A 26,543-nucleotide genomic window follows, 5' to 3' on the forward strand; every position below is an offset into this window, starting at 1 on the left:
TCAGAGAAGGACAGGCTGCTGGGGACTTCAGTCTTGGGCAGAGCAGGACTTTGAAAAACTCGGATGGGTTTCCCCAGAAAGAGACCCTAAGACAAGGGCTCAAAGGAAGCAGCTTATTCAGGGGATGACTCCAGAAATCCCCGGCAGGAGAGCAGGCACGTGAGGTGGAAAGAGAAGGCAGCCATAAGAACGTGCTGAATGGAACAAGTTACTGTCGTGGGAACCCAAGCAGAATCCTGCCAGAGAATCTGAAAATGGGAGGAAGGACACCTCTCAGAGTCATCCCCGAGGAAGTACTTACGCCAGCTCCCTGTGGTCAGTCCTGGAGGAAAAAGGTGTCAACTCTCCATCCCCCTGGCTTGCCGAAGCCGGACAAAGCCCTCTGCACGGGTGCTGGAGGCAGGCGGGGCCAGCCGTGCTGAGACTCACAGGAGGGCCGATGGAATCAGGACGGGCCCCAACCGCATCTGCTTCAGCGTTCCAGGAACGAGCAGAGAACACCATGACCCTGCAGGACTGAGGATACCAGGGACCGTGGCTGCCCAGGGCTGTGTCCTCACTGCCCAGCCCAGCGCCAGCCCAAGCAGACACTCAGTAATTCGTGTTCACTGAATGAATAAACAAACCCATTCATTCCACGTATGGGAAAACCAACACCCAGGCTGAGGTGCAACTGCCTGGAGTCACTGAAATGCACTGTGTCCCCAGGGTCCTTGACCTTATTCCAGGCAGCACCCACACCCAAGACCCTTCCCTGTCCGGTCACCCTTGCTCGTCTGTTTTAACACCCCCCGAGTGCTCATCCTAAAGGAAGAATGTCAAAGTGTGCCGTGAGAACTTACTACCAAGACCCCTGACCTCTGTCTTTATTGAAATGCAAACTGCCGACCAAGCTTAGGAGCAGATCCTCTGAGTGTGGTCAACCCGTCAACCGGAACACATCCCTGTGGCTTTCCCCTGATGGATTTTAATTGTGTTTTTTACCTACGAATTAGCTGTCCACCCTCAGCAGGATGTGGCAGCTCCTCATTTTTAACTAGAATTAGCAGAGTCGTTTTGGCCTCTACGTGGCTCGTTTGCTCCCGGACTCCTCAGAAACAGCCTCTCCCCTAGGATCTCCAGGATGGAGACGTTCAAACCTGAGGATGCTGCTTAAAAGGCCACATTAGAGAAATGCCATGGGAATGAAGTCTGTCGAACATCCTGATTGGTAGTCAAGAAGCGGAATCACTTTATGTTTCGGTGAAGCCGAATCTGGGAGGAATTTAACGGAGTCACGTGATGGATCCTGTGCAACTTCAAGGCGGAACCCAGAGGATGGTTGTTAATGACACTGAGATGCATGAAGTGCTTTTTCTCACACATTTTTCCTATTTTTTCTCACGTTCTTAATTACTGTCCCCTAGCCAGTGTCCCTGTCCGCCTCCACACCCTTCCTCTGCTGACCCCTGCTCCACTCCGCATCAGGGACCACTCTCCAAATCCCCGATCTGATGGCAGCGCTCTCCTGCTGAAACCCTTCAGCTGGCCTGCTGCATCTCCCACCTACAGACTCCTAACACCCTGCATGGCAGTGTAGGCACTCTAGGATCCGCCCAGCAACTTCTCCAGACAATGCCTGTGCTGCCCCACTCCCCCGTCTCAACCTGAGTTCCCACCAAGCAGGTACCCGCTCCCGTGTAGCACTCCTTTGACCACATAATGAAGTGCCACTCACCCTTAAAGGCCTGTGTAATTGCCGTCGTTTCCTAGTCATTCATCCATTCAGCAAATGTCTATGGAGCCCAGACATGTATTAAGGGACACAATTTGCTACAGGGAAAGCAACAGCAAGCAAAAGAACCAAGTTACCTGCCATCAAAGAGCACGATAAACAAGCAAAAGAATAAAGAAATAAAAAGACGATGATTCCACCCATGGAAGGACTCATGGTGGCAAAGGGACCTCCTTCTTCTGTCTGGTTAAATGCACACTCGAGTCTCACACCCCTCCTAGAGAAGCCTCCCTTCCGTTTCTCTATAGACGAGAACATTGAGAGCCATCCATATGACCTGCCTGTGGTCACACAGGCTGCAAGTGTGGTTTATCTGACTCTGAAGCCAGAGGTCCCAGCCGCCTCAGCATGGTGATAATTTACTGTGTGCCAAGCAAGTGCTATAACCAGCTTTACCAAGATTTCAAATAGCTCACCTGGATTAGAGGTGGGGAAACTGAGGCTTAGAGAAGGACCCAAGCGTCCCACCTTCTCATCCGTGGAGCCAGAGGTGCCCACTGAGAGTCAGGACAGGATGAGCGTCTGCAAGGGGTCACTGGGGACCACCTGCCCCATCTCCCATCCTTCCCTAGCTGGAAGCACAGACCTGGGGAGGTGGGTGTCCAAACTCCTCTCAGAGACCGGAGGGCAGACCTGCCTTTTCCCTGTCTGGCTGAACAGGTGTCCTCCGAGGTGAGGAGCTTCCGAGCGGACAGCGCCCCTTCAAAATGATTGTATTTAATTTAAAATTTTTTAAAAGCTGGTGCTTATTCGAGGACAAAGTAACATATGGACATGCTTGTGGAGATTAGTAAGAGGCTTTGGGCGTTTTAAAGGACTTCTGAAATTGATGACAGTGTTCCCTTAGAGGAATTTCAGTAAAATGAATTATAGAAAAGTTTGGACAGTTGCTTTTTATTTCTTTTATGCAAAAATGAAATAAAATTGGATATTTTACTCAGGTACCTGGCAGGAGTCAGAAAACAGAAAAGGAGGGAGGGGCTGAAGGCCGGGTGCCGGGGAGCTTGATGGGAGCAAAGATAACAGAGCTGTCTGAGGGGTCCCCCAGGCTCACATCGCTAAGCTTGTTTCATTTAATCCTCAAAACAATGTTGAGGTAGGAACTATTGTTATGTTCATTTCATAGATGAGAAAATTGAGGACCATAGACATAACTTTCCTGTGGGCACATAGCGAGGAAGTAGCTGGGGATTTAAATCAGGTTTATCTCCTTGAGCAGAAAGAAAGGAGGTTGCCTGAAGAGAACAGGTGTCAGGTGGTTCCTCGCAGTAGACACCAGGGGGTGCTGCTATCCCACACAGCTTGGTTGTTGACGACAGCTGAGCCACAGAACAGATTAACCATGGTGTTACACCCCATCCATGCTCTGACCACAGTGTTATCCCCCATCCATGCTCTAACCACAGTGTTACACCCTATCCATGCTCTGACCACAGTGCTCACCCCATCCATGCTCTAACCATAGTGTTACACCCCATCCATGCTCTGACCACAGTGTTATCCCCCACCCATGCTCTGACCATAGTGTTACACCCCATCCATGCTCTGACCACAGTGTTACACCCCATCCATGCTCTGACCACAGTGTTACACCCCATCCATGCTCTGACCATAGTGTTACACCCCATCCATGCTCTGACCATAGTGTTACACCCCATCCATGCTCTGACCACAGTGTTATCCCCCACCCATGCTCTGACCACAGTGTTATCCCCCACCCATGCTCTAACCATAGTGTTACACCCCATCCATGCTCTGACCACAGTGTTATCCCCCACCCATGCTCTGACCACAGTGTTACACCCCATCCATGCTCTGACCACAGTGTTACACCCCATCCATGCTCTAACCATAGTGTTACACCCCATCCATGCTCTGACCACAGTGTTACACCCTATCCATGCTCTGACCACAGTGCTCACCCCATCCATGCTCTAACCATAGTGTTACACCCCATCCATGCTCTAACCATAGTGTTACACCCCATCCATGCTCTAACCATAGTGTTACACCCCATCCATGCTCTGACCACAGTGTTATCCCCCACCCATGCTCTGACCACAGTGTTATCCCCCACCCATGCTCTGACCACAGTGTTATCCCCCATCCATGCTCTGACCACAGTGTTACACCCCACCCATGATCTTAACCACAGTGTTACACCCCACCCATGCTCTGACCACAGTGTTACACCCCACCCATGATCTTAACCACAGTGTTACACCCCATCCATGCTCTGACCACAGTGTTATCCCCCACCCATGTTCTGACCATAGTGTTATCCCCCACCCATGCTCTGACCACAGTGTTACACCCCACCCATGCTCTGACCATAGTGTTATCCCCCACCCATGCTCTGACCACAGTGTTACACCCCACCCATGCTCTGACCATAGTGTTATCCCCCACCCATGCTCTGACCATAGTGTTACACCCCATCCATGCTCTGACCACAGTGTTACACCCCATCCATGCTCTGACCACAGTGTTACACCCCATCCATGCTCTGACCACAGTGTTATCCCCCACCCATGCTCTAACCATAGTGTTACGCCCCATCCATGCTCTGACCACAGTGCTACACCCCACCCATGCTCTGACCACAGTGTTATCCCCCACCCATGCTCTAACCATAGTGTTACGCCCCATCCATGCTCTGACCACAGTGTTATCCCCCACCCATGCTCTGACCACAGTGTTATCCCCCACCCATGCTCTGACCACAGTGTTACACCCCATCCATGCTCTGACCACAGTGTTACACCCCATCCATGCTCTGACCACAGTGTTACACCCCATCCATGCTCTGACCACAGTGTTACACCCCATCCATGCTCTGACCACAGTGTTACACCCCATCCATGCTCTGACCACAGTGTTACACCCCACCCATGCTCTGACCACAGTGCTCACCCCATCCATGCTCTAACCATAGTGTTACACCCCATCCATGCTCTGACCACAGTGTTATCCCCCACCCATGCTCTGACCACAGTGTTACACCCCACCCATGCTCTGACCACAGTGTTATCCCCCACCCATGCTCTGACCACAGTGTTACACCCCACCCATGCTCTGACCACAGTGTTATCCCCCACCCATGCTCTGGCCACAGTGTTACACCCCACCCATGCTCTGACCATAGTGTTACACCCCATCCATGCTCTGACCATAGTGTTATACCCCATCCCATGATCTTAACCATGGTGTTATACTCCCACTCCTGAGGCAAATACTAAAGTAGGCTCTAAGATACCTTATCTTAGAGGCCCATTACCGCAGCGGTCACCAGGAAGTCTAACACTTAAAGAACAGATGACAGTGGCAGAGACTCATATGCCCCTCCCCAAATCCCCTGCTGCCCCCTTTCAGTGCGTCCCCGTCAGACCTACAACTGCCACCAGGTGCACCTTCCTGTCTGAGCCACAGCCCACTTGGCCCATTCTCATGGCTGCCAGAAGTGCTGCCCAAGGAGCAGCCCTCCACTGATGGCTACAGGCCTGGGGGATAAGTGCCCAGCTCCCTTGCTCCCCAGGTCGGATGACTCTGAGATGTGTTTTCTGTATAGTTTCCCAAGGGTCCCAAATGGATTAAGCCCTCGTGGTCCACAGTGGTGACTTGCTGATAACACACCTTTTATTCACTTCCTTCAGCTACCCACACGCTTACCAGTGTGTCCTGGGATCAATTCTCACATACACTACTTGTCGGGGTCTGCTTCTGGGGGAATCCAGAATAAGTAGCCAAATAAAATAACAAATGAGAACCAAATAAGATAATGAGATATGTTGACCAAGAGACGTAACCATTTGGGGCTCACTTTCAAAGTTTAGGCTGTATTGTGCTCTTAGGCAATCGAAGTTGAGTACTGTGGTATGAAGCGAGCCCCGTGCGAGGCATGTTACAGAGGAAACAGCAGCACGAATCCATCACCATCTTCTGTCCTTTTGAACGGAGGCACAGTCAAAAGAACGCCGGATTTGGAGTCAGAAGAGTCAACAGTGTCCTAACTCTTGCAAGTGGGACTCATAACACGGCTGAGGCTCTTCATCTTCCAGAGCCGCGGTTTCCTAATCTGTAGGCACAATTCGTAACTCATACTTTGGTCGTGAAGACAGATTCAGTGAGACAAGGCATGCAAAATCTTTTTGTAAACAAAAAGTGTCCACAAAATAGAGGGCCTCAAACTGGAGAATTTTACAGAAGGCGTTCCCTTGTCAAGATCCCTTACAAGAAGGGGTATCTCCAGCTGTCCTTTATGTTGAAGCGTGTCGTTTTAAGATGAGCAGCACCTACACGTCTACCACCAGAAACACGAATACCTCACCTTTAAGAGACAAATTACCAAGGGATTTTGGGTAAATATGGTCCTGGATAGCCTTGTTCCAGAATCTCCCTCCCACAAATACCCAACAAAATGAGCTACAAATAAAAAGTTCTTTTAAAAAGCCAATAATAACAAACAAACAAACCTTTACATGGAAAAAAAATGGCCAGCAGCAACCAAACAAGGAAACATGCCAGAACTGAAAACTGGCAGCCAATGAAGGATAATTCTACTACAGTATATTCTGTCTCCACTCTTCAGCCACAGCACTGACCAGAAAAGGGGATTCAAAGAAACCCCTAAGAACTCTCACTGACATCCCTGATTTGTGGGGGAAATAGAGTGAGGAGGTGAGTCAGCGATCCTGGGGGAAGATTAAAAAGATGCCTTCCACACAGCAGCCCTTGCCAAGGCCCTGGGGCTTCTCGTCTCCCAAGACTTTGTCCTAATTTGAGGACACCAATTGAAGCCCGCAGAAGTAGAATATACTCCTGACCTCGTGGAGTGGGTGCTGGTGCATGTCACTGCACAAAATCTCAGAGGAGAGAGAGCAGAGCCCAGATCCTCCAGAAACGGCTGCCCACAGCCCTAACCAGGTTCCTTCACGCCCCACCCCCATCTTTGATAGAAAAGTTACTGAAAGACAGTGTTCCCATTGCAAACTGGGACTTGAAAGACAAGACAATACAAAAGAAGATAAGGAGAAAAGGTGTCGAAGTTGAATCACCTACCGTATGGAGCACATGGAAATCTGGATGGAGCAGCTCACTTTACATATAGGAAAGACATAGAGGAACGGCATGGGGAATGCACTAAAGTGGGACACTAAAAGGAGGAAGAAAATAAGGGAGGGAAAAAAGAAAGAAGGGAAAAATTGCCCAGAGCGTGCGAAATCTATACAGAAAACAAGAGAATACAGTCATTCAAGAGATGATAGATACAGAAGAGAGACAAAGTTGATCCAACATAAGGATAATAAGTGTCTCTGAAGTAAAGAAGCCAACACACAGAACAGAAGTCGTTTTCAAGAACAATGTAGGAAGTGAATGAAGAGTAGATCTCGAGCCAGCCCTGATGGCCTAGTGGTTAAGTTTCAACACTGTCACCACTTCGGTGGTCTGGGTGCTGATCCTGGTTGTGGAACCACACCATTCATCTGTCAATAGCCATGCTGTGGTCATGGCTCACCTAGAAGAAATAGAAGGACTTACAACTAGAATATACAACTAAGTACTGGGGGTTTGGGAAGGAAAAAAAAAAACGAGAGAAAGATTGGCAACAGATGTTAGCTCAGGGCAAATCTTTCCCAGCAAAAAAAAAAAAAAAACAAGAGTGGATCTATAGTTCAAACAACACACTGTGTTCCAAGAAAGATTGTTACAGGGAGAGCAACATAGCTGATCCATCACAGTTAATGAATAGTCAAGCTAATAACTTCAAGGATAAGGAAAGATTTCTTCAGGGCTTTAGGTAGAAAAAACCAATCACCTAAAGGAGAAATATTAGACTAGCTCTAGGCTTCTTTATAGCAGCATTCAATGTCAATGCCAAGTGTCAGATACAGATGGAGATCATCCCAGATGGAAGGTTTAGGGACGACTTTTGTTTGCTTTTTATGCCTTTCTGTAATGCATGCTTTCTTTAATTGTTTAAAATGGGCAAATATTACTCATGATACAAACAATCAGAAATAAATAATAACACTATTTTTGTTTTGAAAAACAAAACAAAAATCTAGGACCTACCAGAAATCCATTCTGTTTCCATATCAACGCCCATTCTTTCTCATTTTACCCTGGATTTAAAGAAACAGACCGTGAGAGACTCAGGAAATCAGGTCACCAGTGCCTTCAGACAAAAGAGAGACCAATGAACTCCAGGATTTGGGAGAGCGTTTGGGTAAAACCATGAAGACTGCTAAGTTTCTTTCACGTGTTTTAAAGGATGTTGTCTTAGACTCGTTTGCACCGCAATGGAGTAATTAAGACTCACCCTTGGGAGTCACCCAGCCTTGAGTTGGCATCCCCCTGGTGATGTGATCTTGAGGAAATTACTCAACTTTCTTAGACCTCGGTTTCTTTATATGTTAAATGGGAAAAATAATAGTAGTAACTGCCACAAAACAGTGATAATTAAATGAAATAAGGTATGCAAAGTGCTTTTCACAGTGCCTTCCACTTAGCTACCATCACCACCATCAGCAGCCGCAGCAGCACCATTATCATCTCTACTATCATCATTACCACCATCATCTTCATTTCTACCATCATCATCATCATCACTAGTATCATCATCACCATCATCATTCATCATCATCATTCCTGGCTAAGAGACCTTGGGCATGTCACGCCCCTTCTCTGAGCTTCAACTAGCTCATTATAAAATGGGGGGGAATAATGCAGAGGAGTTTTAACTTATTATTATAGTAGCTAACCCTTACTGACTGCCTCTCATGTGCCACACTTATACTAAGTGTTTGCATACAGTAGTTCATTTAATCCTCAGAAACACCCACAGTAGCAAGTCCCTACTGTCATCACTTCACAGGTGACAGACCTGAACTCTAGCGAGGTTTGCTGGAGCCAGGACTTAAGCCTGTTCCTACTGACATCAGAGCCCAGGTGCCAGCCCAGCATGGTTCACCACCTGTTCTGGTTGTTAGGTTCAAGGGAGATAATAGGAATGAAAACCCCTCAGCACAATGGGCTGTGCAAGCTCCTCTTGGTTGGTTGTCTTTGCCCTCAGGGGGTGGCCTGAAGGCCCAGGGAAGGAAGGAGACAGGGGCTTTGATGTCGATGTACTCTGAACTCCATGGTGTCTTGACCGCTCTTCCATCGATCCTGCAGACCTTGACAGAGCACCTCGTATGTGTGTCCCAGGTGCTGTGCTGGGAGCAGGGGCCAGAAGCAGTAAACAAGTCATGGTCCCAGCCCTGAAGCAACAAAGAGGTGTGCATGCGGGGAGGCAGGTTTGTCCACATTCTGTCCATCGTAGGCTGAGGTACCAGCACCGGAAGTTATCCACAGCTGCTTCCAAACACACCTAGGGAAGTCGAGGGAAGTGAAACCCCAGCCCTCAATCCCATCCAGGCTTCAGAATAGCCGTGAGCTGACCCCCTAGGAGATGCTGCAAGGTTCCCAGCAGTGTTGGAGGCAGGACCAGATGGGTGCGTGACACAAACACTTTCTGACAATGAAATGTCACACGCTCTATAGACCTACAGTCTGGTTTTAGCACATTTCGATGTGTAACCGTTGTTCTCGCACATTTTGATAGATAGCTTTAAGATACGGAGAGTCCACTTTCTGTGTGGTCAACAACATACCAAATCTCTTCAAAATCAAATTTTGAGCATTTAATTCAAGTACGTAAATATTGATCGAGTATCTACACTCTGTCAAAGATGCCAGGCGGATGGAGATGCTGCCTGTCCTGGAGGGCTCACAGTCTCGTGGGGAGTGAGGGGGTGCGCCGTTCTGAGGCATTTTTGATGTGTCGGAGTCTTAGGCCTGCTGGCAGCATGGTGAGGTGATAACGATGAGTGCTGGGGACAGACGCAGGCTTGAGCTGGTCCTGGCTCCGTGACCTTAGGTTGCTTGGGTGGACTTGCTGATGAGTGTTGTGGTTGTGTGCACTGCTCACAATGAAAGCATTGCCTCCGTGGGATGGAGAGTTTCCGAATTCAGCCCCTTCCTTCCATCCATACTACCACCATCCGGGCGCTCTAGACGGCCATTGCCTCCTCCTTGCACTGCCCAACAGCCTCCTGCATCCACTTCTACACCCTCCAGTCCTTTCTCCAAACACAGTGATGTCTGCGAAATGCAAATTGACCACATAAACCCCTGCTTGAAACCCCTCGTCGGTTTTCTTCGTTAGCAAACCCCTCTCTTGATCTACAACAGACTACCTAACTGGCCCTGCTCACCTTCGCCACCTCATCCCATTCCTCCCAACCGTCCCTCAGGCATCCAGATAGCTTGGCCTCTTCTGCTCTAGACCTTGACCCAATCCCTTTCACCCTTCAGGGCCTCTGCTCTCCCCTCCCTCCACCCAGCATGATCTTCCCCAAATCTTCACAAGCTGCATCTCCTCCTTCAAATCACATCTCAGCTATCACCTCCCCAAAGAGCCCCCCCAGACCCCTACTCACACAGACCCTCCCCTGTTGTCCTGTGCATTCCCTCCAGAGTGTTCATCGCCTGTTGTAATTATTTATTCATTCACTCACTTCTTTTTTAATAAATGAGTCATCTTTTCTCTCCTACCAGACGAGGGAGTCCCTTGAAGGCAGGGACATTGTCACTCTCATCCACCACTGTGGGACGAGCCCTAGCACAGTCGTTAACCATGGAGTGTCGATGGAAGGAAGGGCTCCAGCCTCCTGGTTTCCAAACCATTCATTGTCCCCTAGAGTTTGGTGAAGGCCCCTTAGGAATTTCCCTTCCGCTGCCTGCTCTGTCTTGTCTGTGGAGTGCCTGGAAGGAGATGTGATGGGCAGAAGGGGGCCTCAGGTTGGGATGGGGCTGCATACCCTAGTGGTCATGCTGAGCCACAGGTCCTGAGTCTGGGCACAGGACCCAACTCAACTCTCATTGATTGGGACATTCAGGAAGAGGGGGGGGTGCAGACCTCAGATTCTCAGCCAGGTGTGGTATGTGGAGGTCATGTGGAAACCTGTGGAAGCAGTCTGGGTTGCCATGGCAACGAGGAGCACTTCTGGCACCAGGAAGCGAGGGGTGATAAGCATCCTGCAAATGCACAAAACGGCCTCTCAAAATAGAGAATTGTCCGGCCCCACTGCCAGTGACTCTTCCACTGAGTAACACATGCTCCACTGCCGGGGCGACTCAGGGACTGGGGCCACCGCACATCCAATTGAGGGGAGAGAAGAAGGACAAAAGGACATCCAGCTGGGCGGGGGCTCTCCTCCTCTCTCAAGCAGGGACTAGCAGAGAAACGCTGAGATTTGGAGGTCAGAGCCCCAAGCCTGAGTTCTGGCTCTGCTACTCATGAGCTGGGTGACCCTGGGTAAATCAAATAACCTCTCTGGGCTTCGGTTTTCTCACCCAGGGAGTATGGCAGCCAATTCCTGCCTGACTCAGTTATTCTGAAGATTAAATTACAAACATTCTTAACACTCTATATTCAGTAAATGTCAGCGGCCTTGTAAGTCAAAGTTGTACACCTAGTACTCGATTTCAAAGGCATTTGGAGAGCCGAGAGGATGAAGAATCTCTCCTTTGGATGGGCCGGGTCAGAGAAATGATCTTCATCCCTTTAGGAGGTAAGGGCTGTAGCTCCAGCTCCCACTCCTGAAGCCGGCACTCACGTAGGAAAGCCGGCTCTTTCCAGAAGGTGCTCCCTGCCACGGGGGCGGGTCGAAGGCCTGGCAGGTGGAGAAGGATGCTGGCAGCCTGGCCCTCTTGGGGGGATTAATTCCACACCCCGGCTCTCGTCACAGGTGGCATCCCGTTCATCCTGACTGGCGAGTTCTTCCAGCAGTCCCAGCGGCCGGCTGCCTTCATCGTCGCGGGCACCGTCAACTGGCTCTCCAACTTTGCTGTCGGGCTGCTCTTCCCGTTCATTCAGGTATGACTGACAGGGCTCCTGCCCCTGGGAGCCCCTCTGATCCGCAGCCCCCTGAGTGACGGGCGGCTCACAGAGCAGAGGCTGATCCTCTCCCAGCTGCAAACCCACGCCGTTGTCCTAAGCAAGGGGGAAGTGTGCTTGGCCCAGACCTTTCATCCTCTCTCTCCTCCCGCACCTTGCAGGAGCTGCCCCTCCATGCTAAGGGCTGCCTCGGAAGGAGTGAGCTTCCCGTTACTGCGGGTATGCAAGGAAACCTAGGTTAGAATCCCAACCCACAACCTACTACTCATTTTTGCAATGTGCTTGTCGCTGTGTTAGACAAAGTCCATATGAGTTCCAGTGTACACTGTGACCCTGCCACGTGTTTAATATCCTCATTCTCGTCATCATAACCACAGCTAATGGGGTGCTTGTCCCAAGGGTGACAGTGATTGACAGGAAAATGCTAACTCTGGAATTGGGTACAAGTTGTTTTTGTGGAGGTGAACAATCCGTTCATTCGCCTGCTCTTTAAGTCAGCACGCACTTACTGAGTACCTGCCGCGTGCCGGGCGCTGTGTCAGGCAGTGGGGACAGGGTGGGAACAAAAGTCTGTGTTCCTTTTCAGTCCTGGAGCTGAAAAGGGAAGTGACAGAGGCGGACGTGCTGCTTTAGAAGGGGCGGGCAGGGAAGGCGTGCCCTCCTGGGTGCCCTCATTCTGCCTCTCACGGACCAGGAGACTGGAGCTGAGAGATGCAGGGACTTCCCAAGGTGCCCCCACTGGGATAGACAGCAGCAGGGCTGGGCCCCAGTCTCTCATCCTCACCTCGAGACAAGGGCAAAAGGAGCCCTCAGTTATCAGAAGGGGACCCCATCCCAAAAGTCCATTTGAACTGGGTTTGAGTAGTTAGCTTATCTTAAAAAATACAAACACGCACGCACATATCAGAAAGGCCTCCAGCCAAAATGGGATCCGTCAGACCCTTTCCTTCACGTTGTGCCTATTTGGCAAATCACAGCCCACCCCCAGCTCCTCTTGGATGGAGATGCAATGCTGTGTCTTCCCTGAGATGCTTTCTCAGACTCGTGTGTCTGGGCCCGGGCCTATGCTTAGTTCCATGAAATGCATGCTAGCTCAGCTGACACAGCTGGACTACTTGTCAAGGAAAGGGTGGGGGCACAGTGACCCCGAGCATTCACTATGTGCCAGGTCACACGTGCGGCCGTGCCACTACACGGAAGGTCTTATTACCCCCACCTGTGGGTCAGGATGGGCTGGGGTTTGCTGCAGGAAGAAACAGCCCCCCAGTCTCAGTGGCTTTAAACCCCCAGGACCATGTCTCACTCCTGCTGGGTGTTCACTGTGGGGGACTAGAGATTCTGCCCCAGAGCTTCCCAACTCAGGGATGCTGGCTGCCAGGGCCTCTTCTCTCTGCAACAGCTGCCCCTGTGGCAGGTGGAGGGAACGTGGCCAGTGACATGTGTCACCAGCATGCAAATTCCCTACCTGCGGGGAATGCAAACTGCCATGTGTCCCGAAGGGGACGGGTCAGAAAGTTTGCGTCCTTCCTGGTGACAGCCATGTGGTCTGCCTTCCGAGGCAGAAGGTCCGGCTCAGTAGGCTGGGAGACTCACCTGAGGCCCCGTAGCTGGCGAGAGGGGGAACATGATCACAGCATGGACTTGTGCCCTTTTCTCTATCCACATGGCTTTTGTGTGTTTCGAACTCCTCTCACAATGACCCGATTTCTGATGGCCTTGACGACGTGTTGTGGGGATCACCTTCATTCTAACTGGCTCTTCCAGCCGGGCACCCCACTGGCTGGAAGCTCCAGGAGCCTGAGAGGTTTCTGGGGTCACTACTCTGCCTGGGTCACCATGCTGTGATGTGCTGGAGTGTCTGAGGGCAAACTAGGACCAGGACTCTGAGTGGTTGCAGTGTCCCTCCTGCGAGGGCCCTGGAGGAGCACCCAAGCGAGCTGAGACTGTCACTGTGGTTGAAAGTGCAACCTAACGTGTGATCCAATGTGCCAGATTTCATAGAGAACGTCAGCCCCTGGGCCCGCTCAGGGCCTGGCCTGGGGCAGGGGAATGAGGCCCGAGAGGGCTCGGCCCAGTTTCAGGGCTCAGGGCCTGGGGGCGATGCCACTCACCCGCAGAACTGAGGTCCCACCATGCACAAATGGCACAAGTCTGCATGCCCGTCTTACAATGTCAGACCAGCTGTTTCCTCCCAGACGTGTCAGGGGCACAGGTGTCACAGGAGGGGCGTGACCACCACTACTTACAGGCTTGGATTTTGGGTTTGGGACAATGCAAGGAGAAGCGCAGGGGTGGCAAAGAAAGACGAGTGGCTGGGGAAGGCCTGGAAGGCAGGCTCTGATCTATTCCCTGGGAGGCTCAGAGCTCATCACTGCCTTTGGCATTTCGGGGCTAGAGCTGGAGAGAGACATGGCTCCTGCTCCCACATCAGAGAGAGACCACCCCACCTGACCTTGACCTTGACCTTGCCTGGCAATGTCTGCAGCCACATCAGGGACCTGGGCGGGTGGTCTGGAGGAGCCAGGGAGCAATTCCAACCACAGAGCCCCCTGCAGGAACACGCTGGGCCAGTAGCACAGTCGTGGAAAGCTGGTGGGACCACTTGAGAAAGAAGGGGCTGTGAGAAGGAGGAACCGAGGGCGGGGTGGGTCTCAGTGTGGGAAGGGAACCCCAGTGAACATGGGAACCCCTTTACTGCATCTCTGCCAGGCGGCCATCAGGCCTTCGCCTGGACTTTCTGGAAACAGGGGTCTCTGTGGCTGGAGGAGGGGCGGTTCCATTGTTACAAATCCCATCCTTAGAGCGCACTCCCTGTACAGACCGAGGCAATGAGTCCATGAGTGGGAACTGCTCTGTCTCCCAAACGAGGCGGCCGGAGTGTGCAGGCCAGGCACTGAGCTCCACTGAGTCCAGCTTTGTAGCACAAGGCCTTCCTTGACCCAGTGAATGTCTGGGTGGGAGCTAATGTCTGCAAGGGACCCACAGGGGGATGTGGGACACACCTGATTGCATTGACTAGGAGATTACACTGAGTGTCATGAGGGGGCCAAGATTGCACAGCTACGGAAGGGCGGGACCGACAGTCAAATGCAAGTCTGTCTGGGCCTCCAGCCAGAAACCATTTAGATTTCAAAATGCAAATATTCACTCATTCATTCGTTCCAGGAACCCTTCCAGTATGTACAACCTGCCAAGCACTGTGCGAGGTGTGGGGACACACTGATGACCAGCCTGCACGGCCCTCCAGGGCTCTGAGCCAGGGTGGTGGTGGGCTGTGGGAGAGAGGACAGACATGAACCCGAATGGTGGTCGTGCCAGGCAGAGCGGGAGAAGTCCTCCGACACCGTGTACACAGGACTGTAGCAGCTCTCAGCAGAGGCAATGGTCACAACCGCAGGAGTCAACCCAGGAGGCCTCTCAGAGAGGTGAGGAGCTCCGCTCTGCAGCGTGAGTGGAACTTAGCCCCGTGCTGGAGGAGAAGGGCGTTCCACGACTTTTCCATATAAGGTAACAATTAGAGGTCCCAGGGCGTAGCACCTGATATCTGTGGGGGCCCTTACTCAACCTGCCACGCCTGTGTTCACATATTCACGACTCCCTTCCGTTTTGCACCAAGTGCTGGGCGAGAATGGCGTTGAGACCAGAGGACTTCGGCTCGCATCCTGAACCTGTGTGTTAATCACTAAATGACTGTGGACAAGTCACAGATGTGGCCCAGCCCCACATGTCTCAGCTGTACGATGCCCCACAGGGGGCAGCACTCCATAAGCTGTACACACGGGGGGCACAGTCTCATCTGCTTCTGGGGAGCCCAGCCCAAGACAAGTCATATCCATTTTCTTCATCCAACAGCCCTGTGGACAATTATTTCCATTTTACAAATCACAAAACTGAGGCCCGGAGGAGTGAAGTGATCCAGAGCATGGGCCACTCTGAGTGAGCTTGGCCCAGGGTCACTGTCTACCCGCTTCTATTCCATGCTCTTATTGTAATTCATTTGTGAGGTGGGTGCCATTAGAGCCCCATTTCACAGATGGAGAAACAAATGCACAGGAAGGTTAAGCCACTTACCCAGGGTTGCCCAGCTAACAAGTGGTAGAGATGAGCTTGGAACCCATGCAGCTCCAGGCTGTGCATTCTTAACCACAACACTATACAGTGCCCCCAGGAGAGTCACAAATCTTGACCGGTGTCTCCCATGCAGAGGGTGAGAGGTGCTAATCCAACCTTGAAAATGACTCTCTGTGGATTTGTTTGTATGAAATTTCTTAAGCACATTGTTTGGGGCAGAATTATTTGGGGTAGGCTATTTAGGGTGGAGGCCACTGATCAGGGTGAGGGAATCTGTCGCCCTTGCTGACCCGAGGAATCCCACAGCAAGCCCGTGGAACGGCGATGGCTGGCCAGCTCTCCCCAGCTTTAGATGCGGGTTGGTTCTGCGCAGCCTGCAGAGCAGACCTTTATCTTCACTCCTGCTCCTGGGCTCCTGCCTCCCCCCGGGAAGAGACCCAGCAAAGGGCCTGGTACTTCTCCGGTGCTGACCGAGGAGGCCAAGCCAGTTACTTGTAGATCCTCCACCTCACTGCACAGCAGGACAGCGATGGGTTTCGGGCTCTGTTGTAGCGCTTAATAAACGTGGAAACAGTGGTTGAGGGTTCAGGCTTATAGTCAGAGGGCCTGAGTGTCTCCTCTGCTCCTGATAAGCTGTGTGACCTTGGATTTCTCCGGACCTCTGTTCCTCAGGTGGAGGTGGAAGATAATGCCAGCCTACTCAGAGGGCTACTGTGAGACTAAGTTGTGTGATACTTGAAAAGCACTATTATACTGGATGGGTCACAGCAGGGGACAGGCCACGGCAGAGATGACAGAGGTGCTGGCTGGCAGATGAGCTTTGGCAAGTGGGACCTCAGGGTCTAAGGGGCTGGAGACAGCAAGGTGGAACCACGGAACTGAGGAGTGGGGAGTGCATGTGTTGCTAGGGCTGCTGTAACAAACTACCACCAACTGAGTGGGTGAAAACGACAGGAGTTTATGCTCCTGCAGTTCTGGAGGCCAGAAGTTCAAAATCCGTCTCCCTGGGCTAAAGGCAACGTGTGAGTGAGGCCACGCTGCCTGCCGAGGCTCCAGAAGAGCGTCCGTCTCCTTGCCTTTCTCGGCTTCCAGAGCCGCCTTCCCCGCCTTGCTTGGCTGCTGGCCCCTTCCCTCTTCCTCCATCTGCAGAGCCAGCAGCATAGATCGTGCTTCAGTGGGCCCATTGCTGCAGTGGTCACATGGCCGTCACCTTCTGTGTCGCTGCTCCCTCTTTTAAGGACAATTGTGACTGCATCTAGGGTCCACCAGGATAATCTCCCCATTGCAAGATCTTAACTTCATCACATCTGCACAGTCTCTTTGGCATCTAAGGTGACAGTCACAGGATATCAGCACCGGGATATCTTTGGGGGCCGTTATGCAGCTGACTACAGGAAGTAAGGGCGCATTTTGGAAGCAGAACTTGGACACGTGATCGGGGGTACCCAGAAGCCAGGCAGATGTGCTGCTGAGTCCCTGACTACTGCCCCACCCCCCACCCCCCAGCGGAGCACAGCGTGGTCCTGAGAGCCACAGGAGGCGTCATGCGGTGTCAGCTTGGAAGTGGAGGGGCTCCAGCAGATTACAGAGGAGTCCGACATGCCTAGGAGCAGGGGACAGGCTGGACATTCATGTCCTGACTCATTACTTGCTAACTACAAATAGTAATCACCTGTCTGGCTTTAATGTTAGGTGTTTGGTGTTTGTTCCATGACTGTTGGACGGGCCCTTCTGGACCTTGAGTGCTCTGCTAGGGGACTTGCACTTGATCCTGTGGATCAGAGGTGCTCAGCCCTGGAAGGGCATGAGCTCCGCCTGAGGAGTTTAAGATCAGTGAGTGATTAATGCCTGGGACCTGCCACCCCCATCACCGAGATTCTGAATCAATGAGAGAGGAGGGTAGAATTATCAGTATTTTTTAAAGTGCTCCAGATGATCCTGCCATGTCAGCAGAGTTGAGAACCCCCGATGCAGATGTTTAGGAAACAGTGAAGGGGACCAAGCAGTGGAATGAGTGATCAGATTTGTGTTTCAGGAAGACCCTTCTGGCTGCCTGGAGGCCGGATTGGAGAAGGCAGACTGTGGGCAGGGAGACCTGGGGGCTGGCATTTTCTGTCATCTGCAGGAGAAATGGCGCTCAGGCTTGGATTAGGGCGATGGCCAAGGGGAGGGGTCAGTCAGGCACAGAGTAAATCCACTTTGCTGAGTGGGGTGGGGGAGCTTGCAGGAGGCAGCACCTGGGCCAAGACGCAAGCCCTCGCTGGGCAGACAGCTAAGCTGGTGACAATGACCCTGCCATCAGGGCAGCTCATGAGGATGGTCTGCATCTCCTACAGATATGGTCCAGCATCAGCTGATCAGCACTGCTGCCTTCAAAGTTGAGCTCATGGCACAGATACCTCTGGACTGGTCCACAGAAAGTTTTCTGCAGTTTAAACAAGGCCGTGGGCATCATCAGGAGGGGAAACGAGGATTTTAGTCGCCAGAGAAGGCCCATGTGAGGGCCATTTGATAGCCAGGCCTTCTTTCCGCCTACAGCCTGCCCCTTTCAGCCAGCTCGTTCCCTTCCTTGCTCAGTTGTCTCAAGTCATGGAAGTGCTAATTGATTGTCAGTCTGTTCCCAGGAAGGATGTCCACGGATGTGACACAGGCCTCACAGTTCAAAAGTTCAGCAGTACAGAGTCAAAAAAATGTTAAGTCTCTGCTTCCTTGCTATTCATAGAAAGGGTATTTTATAGGTCAGTAGTTTTTTAATATTTTCGCCCATCGAACCCTTTGTGTAAGCAAAAACTTTCAAACTTAAAAAAAAAAGAGGGGGCAGTGAATAGGTAAAATGCCTAACACGGTTCCAAGAATCAAATGTGAGAGTAAAACTGAAAATCCAATGGAAGATAAAAAGGAAGGGATCATCGTGACCAGGCTGGGGAAAGACAAGACCCTAAAAGGCCAAATGATGAGGAGAGAAGGGATGGATTCAGTGATCTCAAAATGAAAGGTTTCCACCCAGTGAGGGACGGCAAGGTCAAGGGTGCCGCAGACAAGGACTGAGAGGAGCCATGGGGAACCTCTAAATTGATCAGGATTAGTGCCTAGAATATCAAGGAGCTCCTGTCAGTCGACAATGAAAAGACGGAGTCCTGCTAGGAAAGTGGGTCAAGAAGAAGACAGTGCGCTTCCCAGAACGAGAACCCTAAATGGTAACATGCAGAGGAAGAGATGCTGTAAACTAGTTTAAATCAAAGAACGGCAAATGAAAACAATAACACAGCTCTGTGTATTTGCACAATTATCAAAATTAGAAATTTACAGAGTACCACGTGTTACCAAAGATGCAGGGAGTTGGGAGCCCTCCTGCACCGGTGGAACAGTCTGTTGGCAATTAATCAAATTAAGCATCCGTATACCCCATGACCCCAAATTCCACCCCTAGTTAGATATCCCAGAGAAATTTTTGCCCAGGTCCGTGAGATGGGCTGCACAAGAATACTAACTACGGCACTGTTTGTGGCAGTGAGGAGTGAGAGGTAACCTGGTAGCCGTCCTTTGAGGAACACATACATAGAGCAAGAAGGTGCACACTGCAAAATAGGTGTGCTGCAGTGAGAAGCACCTTCAGCAGCAGTGCATACAAACCTAAACCCAGTGCTGAGGAAGTCAAGCACAGAGTGACATCTGTAGCCCAATACTACTTCCATAAATTTAAAACAGCACTGCAGATTTTCACAAAGACAGATGATAGATGATGATGATGATGAAGAAGAGAAGAAAGATGATAGATAGATAGATAGATAGATGCAGATGGATGTAGATAGATGGGCAGATAGATGGATAGATAGGTAGATATGCATCCAGATAGATAGATAGCTAGGTAGGTAGGTAGGTAGGTAGGTAGGTAGATAGATAGATAGATAGATAGATAGATAGATAGATAGATAGATAGATGATAGATAGATAGATAGATAGATGGATAGACAGATAGATAGACAGACAAGAAATATAGGTTGATTGAAGAACATTTATCAAATACTTAAACATGAGTTTGTCCAGAGTTGGGGTGAGAGCATTGCAGGGCAAAAAGAATAGAGTAGAGGTTGAAGATTAAAAGAGGAGAAACAAATGAACAGATACAAATGAGAGGAACATTGCACAGTCCAGTAATGACAGTATGTCAAGAGGTGAGGAATATGCTTAACTCGACCCTGTGCACTTGGGGGCGGAGTGCAGTGGGGACGGGGGGCTGAAAGAGAGGGAGTGGGAGGAAAATAGCTAAGTAAGTTGAAGCCTCAGGACATGGTAGCTGAGGAACAGCCTTGGCGCTTCTCCCACTGATCAGCTGGGGAAGGCTGGAGGTGGAGATTGGAGACAGATCAGCCACCCAGCCTTGCCCCCTGGAGCACTCCAGTAACACCCACGTGACAGTAATGACATTGTCCCAATAATATCAGTGTTTCGCTGAGCATCTTTTTGTGTTTTGTGCCAAGCCCCAGACCTGATCTTTTATGTACGTTTTCTCGGGAGTGTGGCTCTGAGGGTTCATTCACTCAGCCAGTATTTGAAGCTGGCTGAGCGGGTCCCTTTAAGAGACTGGAACAGAAGAGCAGTTCTCCGTAGGCACAGTCACTGAGCTGTCTCCTTCCTCTTCCTCCTCCTCTTCCTCTTCTTCTGCCTCCTCCTCCTTTTTTCCTGTAAAGTTATGAGGAAATTCTAATTATAAATGATTCAGGTTCACTGCAGAAACTACAAAAATATGTGTTAATGGGTTAATGATGCTGCTTCCTTCTTTTCTTCCAAATATATGTAATTTTTCATATTTATAAAAATTGGAACCAATTTTTTAGTTTTGTTTTTTGCTTTTCTCACCTGATATGATATTATGAGCATTTCCTTATGCCCATTTTTAAGGAAATTTTGGGGCATTTTTAAAACAAATTCCCTCTCGAAGCAGAGGTCCTGCAAGTTGGGGCATCTCCAGGGTCCCTGGGTTTTCAGGGCCCGTTCAGGAAACGCTGAATGTGTGACTATAGATGCAAGCGGAACGGCCTTGCTGGACACGCTGATAGAGACACCAGTCGAGTGACCACATTTTGATTTTGTGCAATGTCAGCCTCCTGACCCAAGCCAGGGAAGGCAGCGATGAATCCTTTCCTTTCTGGATGGGAGCTTGCCAAGGCAGAGGGCCAGGCTCCTGGGGCTGCCCTTGGCAATGATGAATGTGTTAGAGAAACGAGGAACTTAGAGGTTCTGACTCACATCTCCCACCCCTGTCGGACCCTCCTATGGGAGCAGCTTCGGCTTGCTATAGACTCTATAAATGAACTCTTTCCATTCTGCAGCCCTTCTGGAAGCCATCGCAGCCACGATCTAGAGCCATTGTATTCATTTTGGGTTCGTCATAACAAACTACCACACCATGGGAGACTTAGAAATTTGTTTCCTCACAATTCTGGTAGCTCGAAGTCTGAGATAGAGGCCTTGGCAAGGTTGACTTGTTCTGAGCCTTCTCTCTTTTGCTTGCAAATGGCTGTCTTCTCCCTGCGTCCTCACAGGGTCTTCCTTCTGTGTATGTCTGTGTCCTAATCTCCTCTTCTTATGAGGACTCCGGCCACATCAGATGAGGGTCCACCCTAGTGACCTCACTTTACCTTAGTTACCTCTTGAGAGACCCTAACTCCAAATACAGTCCCATTCTGAGGTCCAGGGAGGTTAGGACTTCAGCATACGAATCTGGGAGGGGCACAATTCAGCCTGTAACAGCCAACCAATGGAACTGCTCAAGCATCTTGATCCTTTCACTCGTTCCAAAGTGTGTCAGCGGAACGTGTATCGCAATCCCAAACAGAGACTGCCAGGAGCCTGGACTTCCTCCTCAGAAAAAAATACCGGAGCCTGCTTGGCTCTGGACAATGGCATGAATCAAACCTGGAGGGTATCACACTCACTGGCAGTGGGGCCCCGGGCCGGCTCCTGAAGCTCTCCAAGCCTCGAGAGGTTCACACAGGGAAATCCTTAACTCTCTGTCACCCCTGGAGAATGAGGCTGTTGAGGTTCTGCGTGCACTTGGAGCAGCCCCCTCCACTGGCTGTGTGCTAGACCCTGACCCCGTCTGAGCACAGACCCAGGGAGAGCTCCACCCCGCCGCTCGCACGAGGGCTGAGGGAGTTCACACGGGTGAAGGGCTGACAGTACTGGCACAGCGGCAGTGCCACAGAAGCACTAGCAATTACTGTTGTCGCCTCCTCGGGTTGCAATAAGGATTAAAATGAGCAAAGGCTCTGTGACAGATGCCGCTGATGCCCCGCCCATGTCCCCTCAGCCTCACCGTCGTCTAGAGACGGTGCTGACAGTGCTACAAACAGTGTCTGTAACAGCCCGTTGGCAGCCCCTGGCCTCCCTGCGTTGGGCTTGTCCTCAGCCTGTGGGAGGAGCAGGCAGAAGTGTTGGGGTGGCCACAGCCAGTGCGGTTGGAGGATATGCGCCAACTTCCCCTCCTCGTGTGTGTGGGGGCAACTCTGCTGTGTGGTCCACGTCTCCCGCAGGTCCCCAGAAGAAGCACTGAGTCCCAGTTGGACACTTCCCCTTCGGTCTTAGTTTCCTAGCTGCCATAACAAAGTCCCACAAACTTGGTGGCTTAAAACAGTAGAAACTTCTCCTCTCAGGGTTCTGAAAGCTAGAAGGACAAAATGAAGATTTTGCAGGCTTCTGCAGGCTGTGAGTGAGCGAGCTGTTCCCTGGCCTCCTCTCAGCTCGCCGTGGCTCTCAGTGTCCCTCGGCCTATAGCTGCATCGCTGCACTCTCTGCCTCGTCGTCACCTGACCTTCCCTGTGTGTGTGCTTCTCCATCTCTCTTTTTATAAGGACACCAGCGATTGGATTTAAGGCCCACCACAATCCAGTATGACCTCACGCTAGCTTGATTACACCTACAGGGACCATTTCCAAACAATACCACATTCACAGGTACTGGGGTTAGGACTGCAACAAATCATCTGGGGGGCACAATTCAGCCCACAACACCTTCCCTGTCTAGAGTGACCAGGTCATCCCAGTTTGCCCAGGACTGTCCCTGTAAGTCCCACATCCCAGAAAACCCCTTGGTCCCGGGGAACCCAGGACAGTTGGCCACCCTGCCCCCATCTCAGTTCCTCCCCACCAGTGTGCCATGGATCATCTCCCGACGAAGCGCCTTGCCCTCACCCCCTGTCTCAGGCTCTGCATCCGGGACCTCCCCGCCTGGGGCAGGACCTGAGATGCTCGCCCATCTCCAGGACAGAGGAGCTTGATAAACAGGAGCCGCTGTGGTTGGTTGTTGTTCTGGTTGTCCTCATTTGTCAGGCACTATTTCAGATACAAATGAGACACAGTCTGAGAAACCACACAGACTTCGGGGTCAGACTACCTGGCCTTGAGTCCTGGCGATGCCCTCAGCAATTAGGTGAAGGCCAGGCTGCTCAAACGTCCTCTGACCTTACTTGCTCTTTGAGCCGTAATTTTCATGTCTATGAAACAAGAGAATTGGCCCCAGTTTTGCAGCTGGGGGCTAGAAAGAATTGGAAATGAAATCAAGACTTGAGCTCAGTGTCTGCCCGTGGACATTCAGGAACGGTTGCTGTCATGATCTGTATTAGTACTGGAAAGGTCGCTTCCTGCCATGCCATCCTAGGGTCACTTGGGAAGAGGAGACAAGACTGAAAGAGCAATTCATGGAAAGTGCCAGAAGCCTACCCACCCCGTCCTAGCTGAGCCATCCAGGACAAGTTGCGCCTCGAAGCTTGCCTTCTCCCTGTCCTTCCCCCTCTCTCCGACCACCCTGCTCCCTCCTGCAAAATGTCCTACATATGAGGTGGGGTGGGGTGGGCCGCCCTGACCCCTGGGGAGATTAGTGTCATGCTCTGTCTCTGCCCTCAGTCACAGGCTGCCTCTTCCTCTGGGCCTTTGCCGTGGTCAGCATCAGCGTGTCCCTTGGGTGGTTCATTGTAAAGGCCTGCACACTACTTGATGTCTGCCATTAGCACCAATATTTCCTGCTTTGGAGAAAATTGCATGCAGTGCATGTCTGCTTGATTCCACCAGAGTTATAAAATTCCGTTTGAGTTCAATTAAGTCTGGAAAAGAGAAAATGATTCTTTTCAACGTGAAAAATATTGAGTCATATCCCAAATGCCTATGCAAAGCGAGGGGGAGAGCTGACCTAGGGGGGCGGGATCTAAGGCAAACCACTGCCCCTCGCCGCTCCGGGCAGTCCAGGTGATGCTCCTCGGTCTGAAGGCAGGAAGGAATGTCTTTCGCTTACTCGGCCTCTTCCGGCGCCAGCATCACGCTGGGCCCTGGAGGCCAGGCAGTGAACAGCGGGGGCAGAGTTCTGCCCTAACATTTCAGAAAGAACAGACGTGCCCATCATGGGACAGGTGTAGTCTGTGCTTCACAGCAGGAGGTGAAATGGGGGGCCTAATGGGGCTGACCAGTGCAGGGACCTTTCAAGCTGAGATTAAGGAAGTAAGTGCATGGGGCGGGGTGCGGAGGGAGGTGATGCCCGGAAGGGAGAAGGAAGATGCTGGCAGGAGCCCTGGGTGGGCACGAGCAGGCATCCGAGAGACTGAGAGGATTGCGGGTTATTCTGAGGGAGCACGGGGAGGCTGAGGTCACAGCCCCCAAGGCACTGAGGGCATGAGAGGGATTTGGGGTTCATCCGAAGGACTGTTGGAAGCCACTGCGTGATTTAGAACATGATCCATTTTGCACTTTTAAAAGAACTCTTTGGCTGCCCGGTAGGAACCAGATTTAGTGTAGAGGCAGGAAAAATGGATGCTAAGATGATAGAAAGCAAAACACTGGTTAATTCTCTGTGTGTTCGGGAGAGCATTGACCAGAAAATGGCGTAAAGAACTTTCTGGAGTGGTGGAAATGTTCTACATCTCGTTAGAGGGGTTAGTTACACAGGGATATACTTTTCTCCAAACTCATTGAACTGGACACTTAAGATCTGTGCAGCTTATTACATGTCAGTTTTATCTTGCTTAAAAAAATTGTGTGTCTTACAAGAAAAATATGTTTCAAGGGAAAGTTATCAGGACTTAGTAGCAAAGATAGGCAGAGAGGGAGGAATTCGTCAAAGGTGGTTGCAGGTGTCGGTCTTGGGCGAGTGGGAGGATGGCAGTGCCATTCCAAGGACAGGTGGAGGAAGGGCAGCCTTGCCAGGGAGAGGGGGAGGCTGCGAGAGATGTGGGCAGAGTTGTCAAATGTGGCTTCCAGCAGGGCATACTGAGTTGAAATGTCACCAGGCAGCCACGGGGCTGTGTCTGCCACAAAGATTCTTGGGCAGCCCCAACAAAGTCTTAAGTGTACATATGACAGTGACTTGGGAGCCACAGAGCACACGGGAGATGTAAGTTGTCACTAGGATCTCTGCTCTCTTCCACCTTCCGCCAGAAACATCCTAATGTTTCCAGTCTACTTTGCTGGTAAAGTGCAGCAGCCTCACCTTTTAAAGCTCTTTGCAGAATCCGACTTACCTGTGTGAGGCACCTGCCTTCCCGTCAATTCTTAAGTAGGGGTCCTGGCACTGACTCCTCCAGGATTTTGGTGTGAATCACCAATGAGCCAGTGTTCCCGTTCTGTGCCTGGAGGCGGAAACTAAGCAAAATTATGCTTTTGTCACATCATGAGACTCTAACTTGGACCGCCTTTTGTACCTCATGCATCTCCATAAAAGTCCTCTCATTTCATTCATTTGTCTGCTCATCCAACGTACTTTATTAAGAAAATGCTTCCAGTGAGCCAGGCACTGTCTAGGGCTGGGGGTACAATGGAGAGCAGGTGCCGCGGATCCCGCCGTCATGGAACTTACCACCCAAGCCAGGTTTTATAACCTGGGGCCTGTGGACACCAGAGGGCCTATGGGCGAACTTCAGCAAGATCATGAAATGCCCTCACGCCAGAAAAAGTGTTGAAAATGTCAAGTGTATGAGCTTCTCCTTTTTGTGGAGGAGGGGATTCATAGCTTTTTGTCAGGTTCTCAGAGAGGCATCTAGCACCTACTGGACAGTCCTTCCTCCGTCAGCTGGAGTCCCACACGGCTGCAGCCTCCACACCTCTTGTCCTTCAGGGCTCAGCTGGCAGGTGTCTGTTGAAACGCAGGTGAGCACACCAGCCTGCGCGCCCCATCCACCCACATCCTAGATATACTCAAAATAAAGAGAAATGTCCCACCTGCTAGAAAACAAGGAGGGGTGTCATGGTTGTACCCATAATTGTGAGTACATCTCCAGAGGGTGGATGGGGTGAACTGATGGAGGGAATCTGGCCCCAAACGCATCCAGAACAGGACAGCTGAGTAAGGTGGAAGTAGCCCCAGGGCACAGGGAGCAGGGGACTGGTTAGGTCGCGTCACCAGGAGTGGCCAGAGAAGGAATAGAGGCAAAATTCCCAGACCTGCGGAAAGACGAGTCCTCTGCATGAACGGGCCCACCTCACGCACTGCAAATCGGCTGCAAAGGATGCCTTTCCAGACAGTGACGTGCAATTTAAGAGCACTGGAGTTAAAAAGAAAACCCTAGAAGTTCCATAGGGAAAAGGCAGACAACCTGAAAAGAAATGACAATCAGATGACATCACACTTCTCCTGAGCGAGACTCTACCCGGAGGGTAAGGAGCACTGTCTTCAGCCTTGAGAGGAAAATATTCTGAAATTAGAAATCAGTACCTTCATGGATAAGAGAGGGGAGAAGGCGTTTTCAGACCTGAGAGACCTATAAAGCTTACC

General features: G+C 51.1%; 1 protein-coding gene across 7 annotated transcripts in view; it reads left to right on the plus strand.

Moving 5' to 3' along the window:
* SLC2A9 (solute carrier family 2 member 9) overlaps nucleotides 1-26,543 on the plus strand; it is a 231,717-nt gene that overhangs the window by 193,645 nt on the left and 11,529 nt on the right. For all 7 annotated transcript variants that reach the window (XM_070506228.1, XM_044767825.2, XM_070506230.1 and 4 more), the window contains one exon: nucleotides 11,566-11,693. In XM_070506228.1, coding sequence (XP_070362329.1) covers nucleotides 11,566-11,693 — 128 coding nt within the window. The remainder of the gene's footprint in view (nucleotides 1-11,565; nucleotides 11,694-26,543) is intronic.

The sequence above is a fragment of the Equus asinus genome, chromosome 3, assembly GCF_041296235.1.
Source record: "Equus asinus isolate D_3611 breed Donkey chromosome 3, EquAss-T2T_v2, whole genome shotgun sequence".
Lineage (NCBI taxonomy): Eukaryota > Metazoa > Chordata > Mammalia > Perissodactyla > Equidae > Equus > Equus asinus.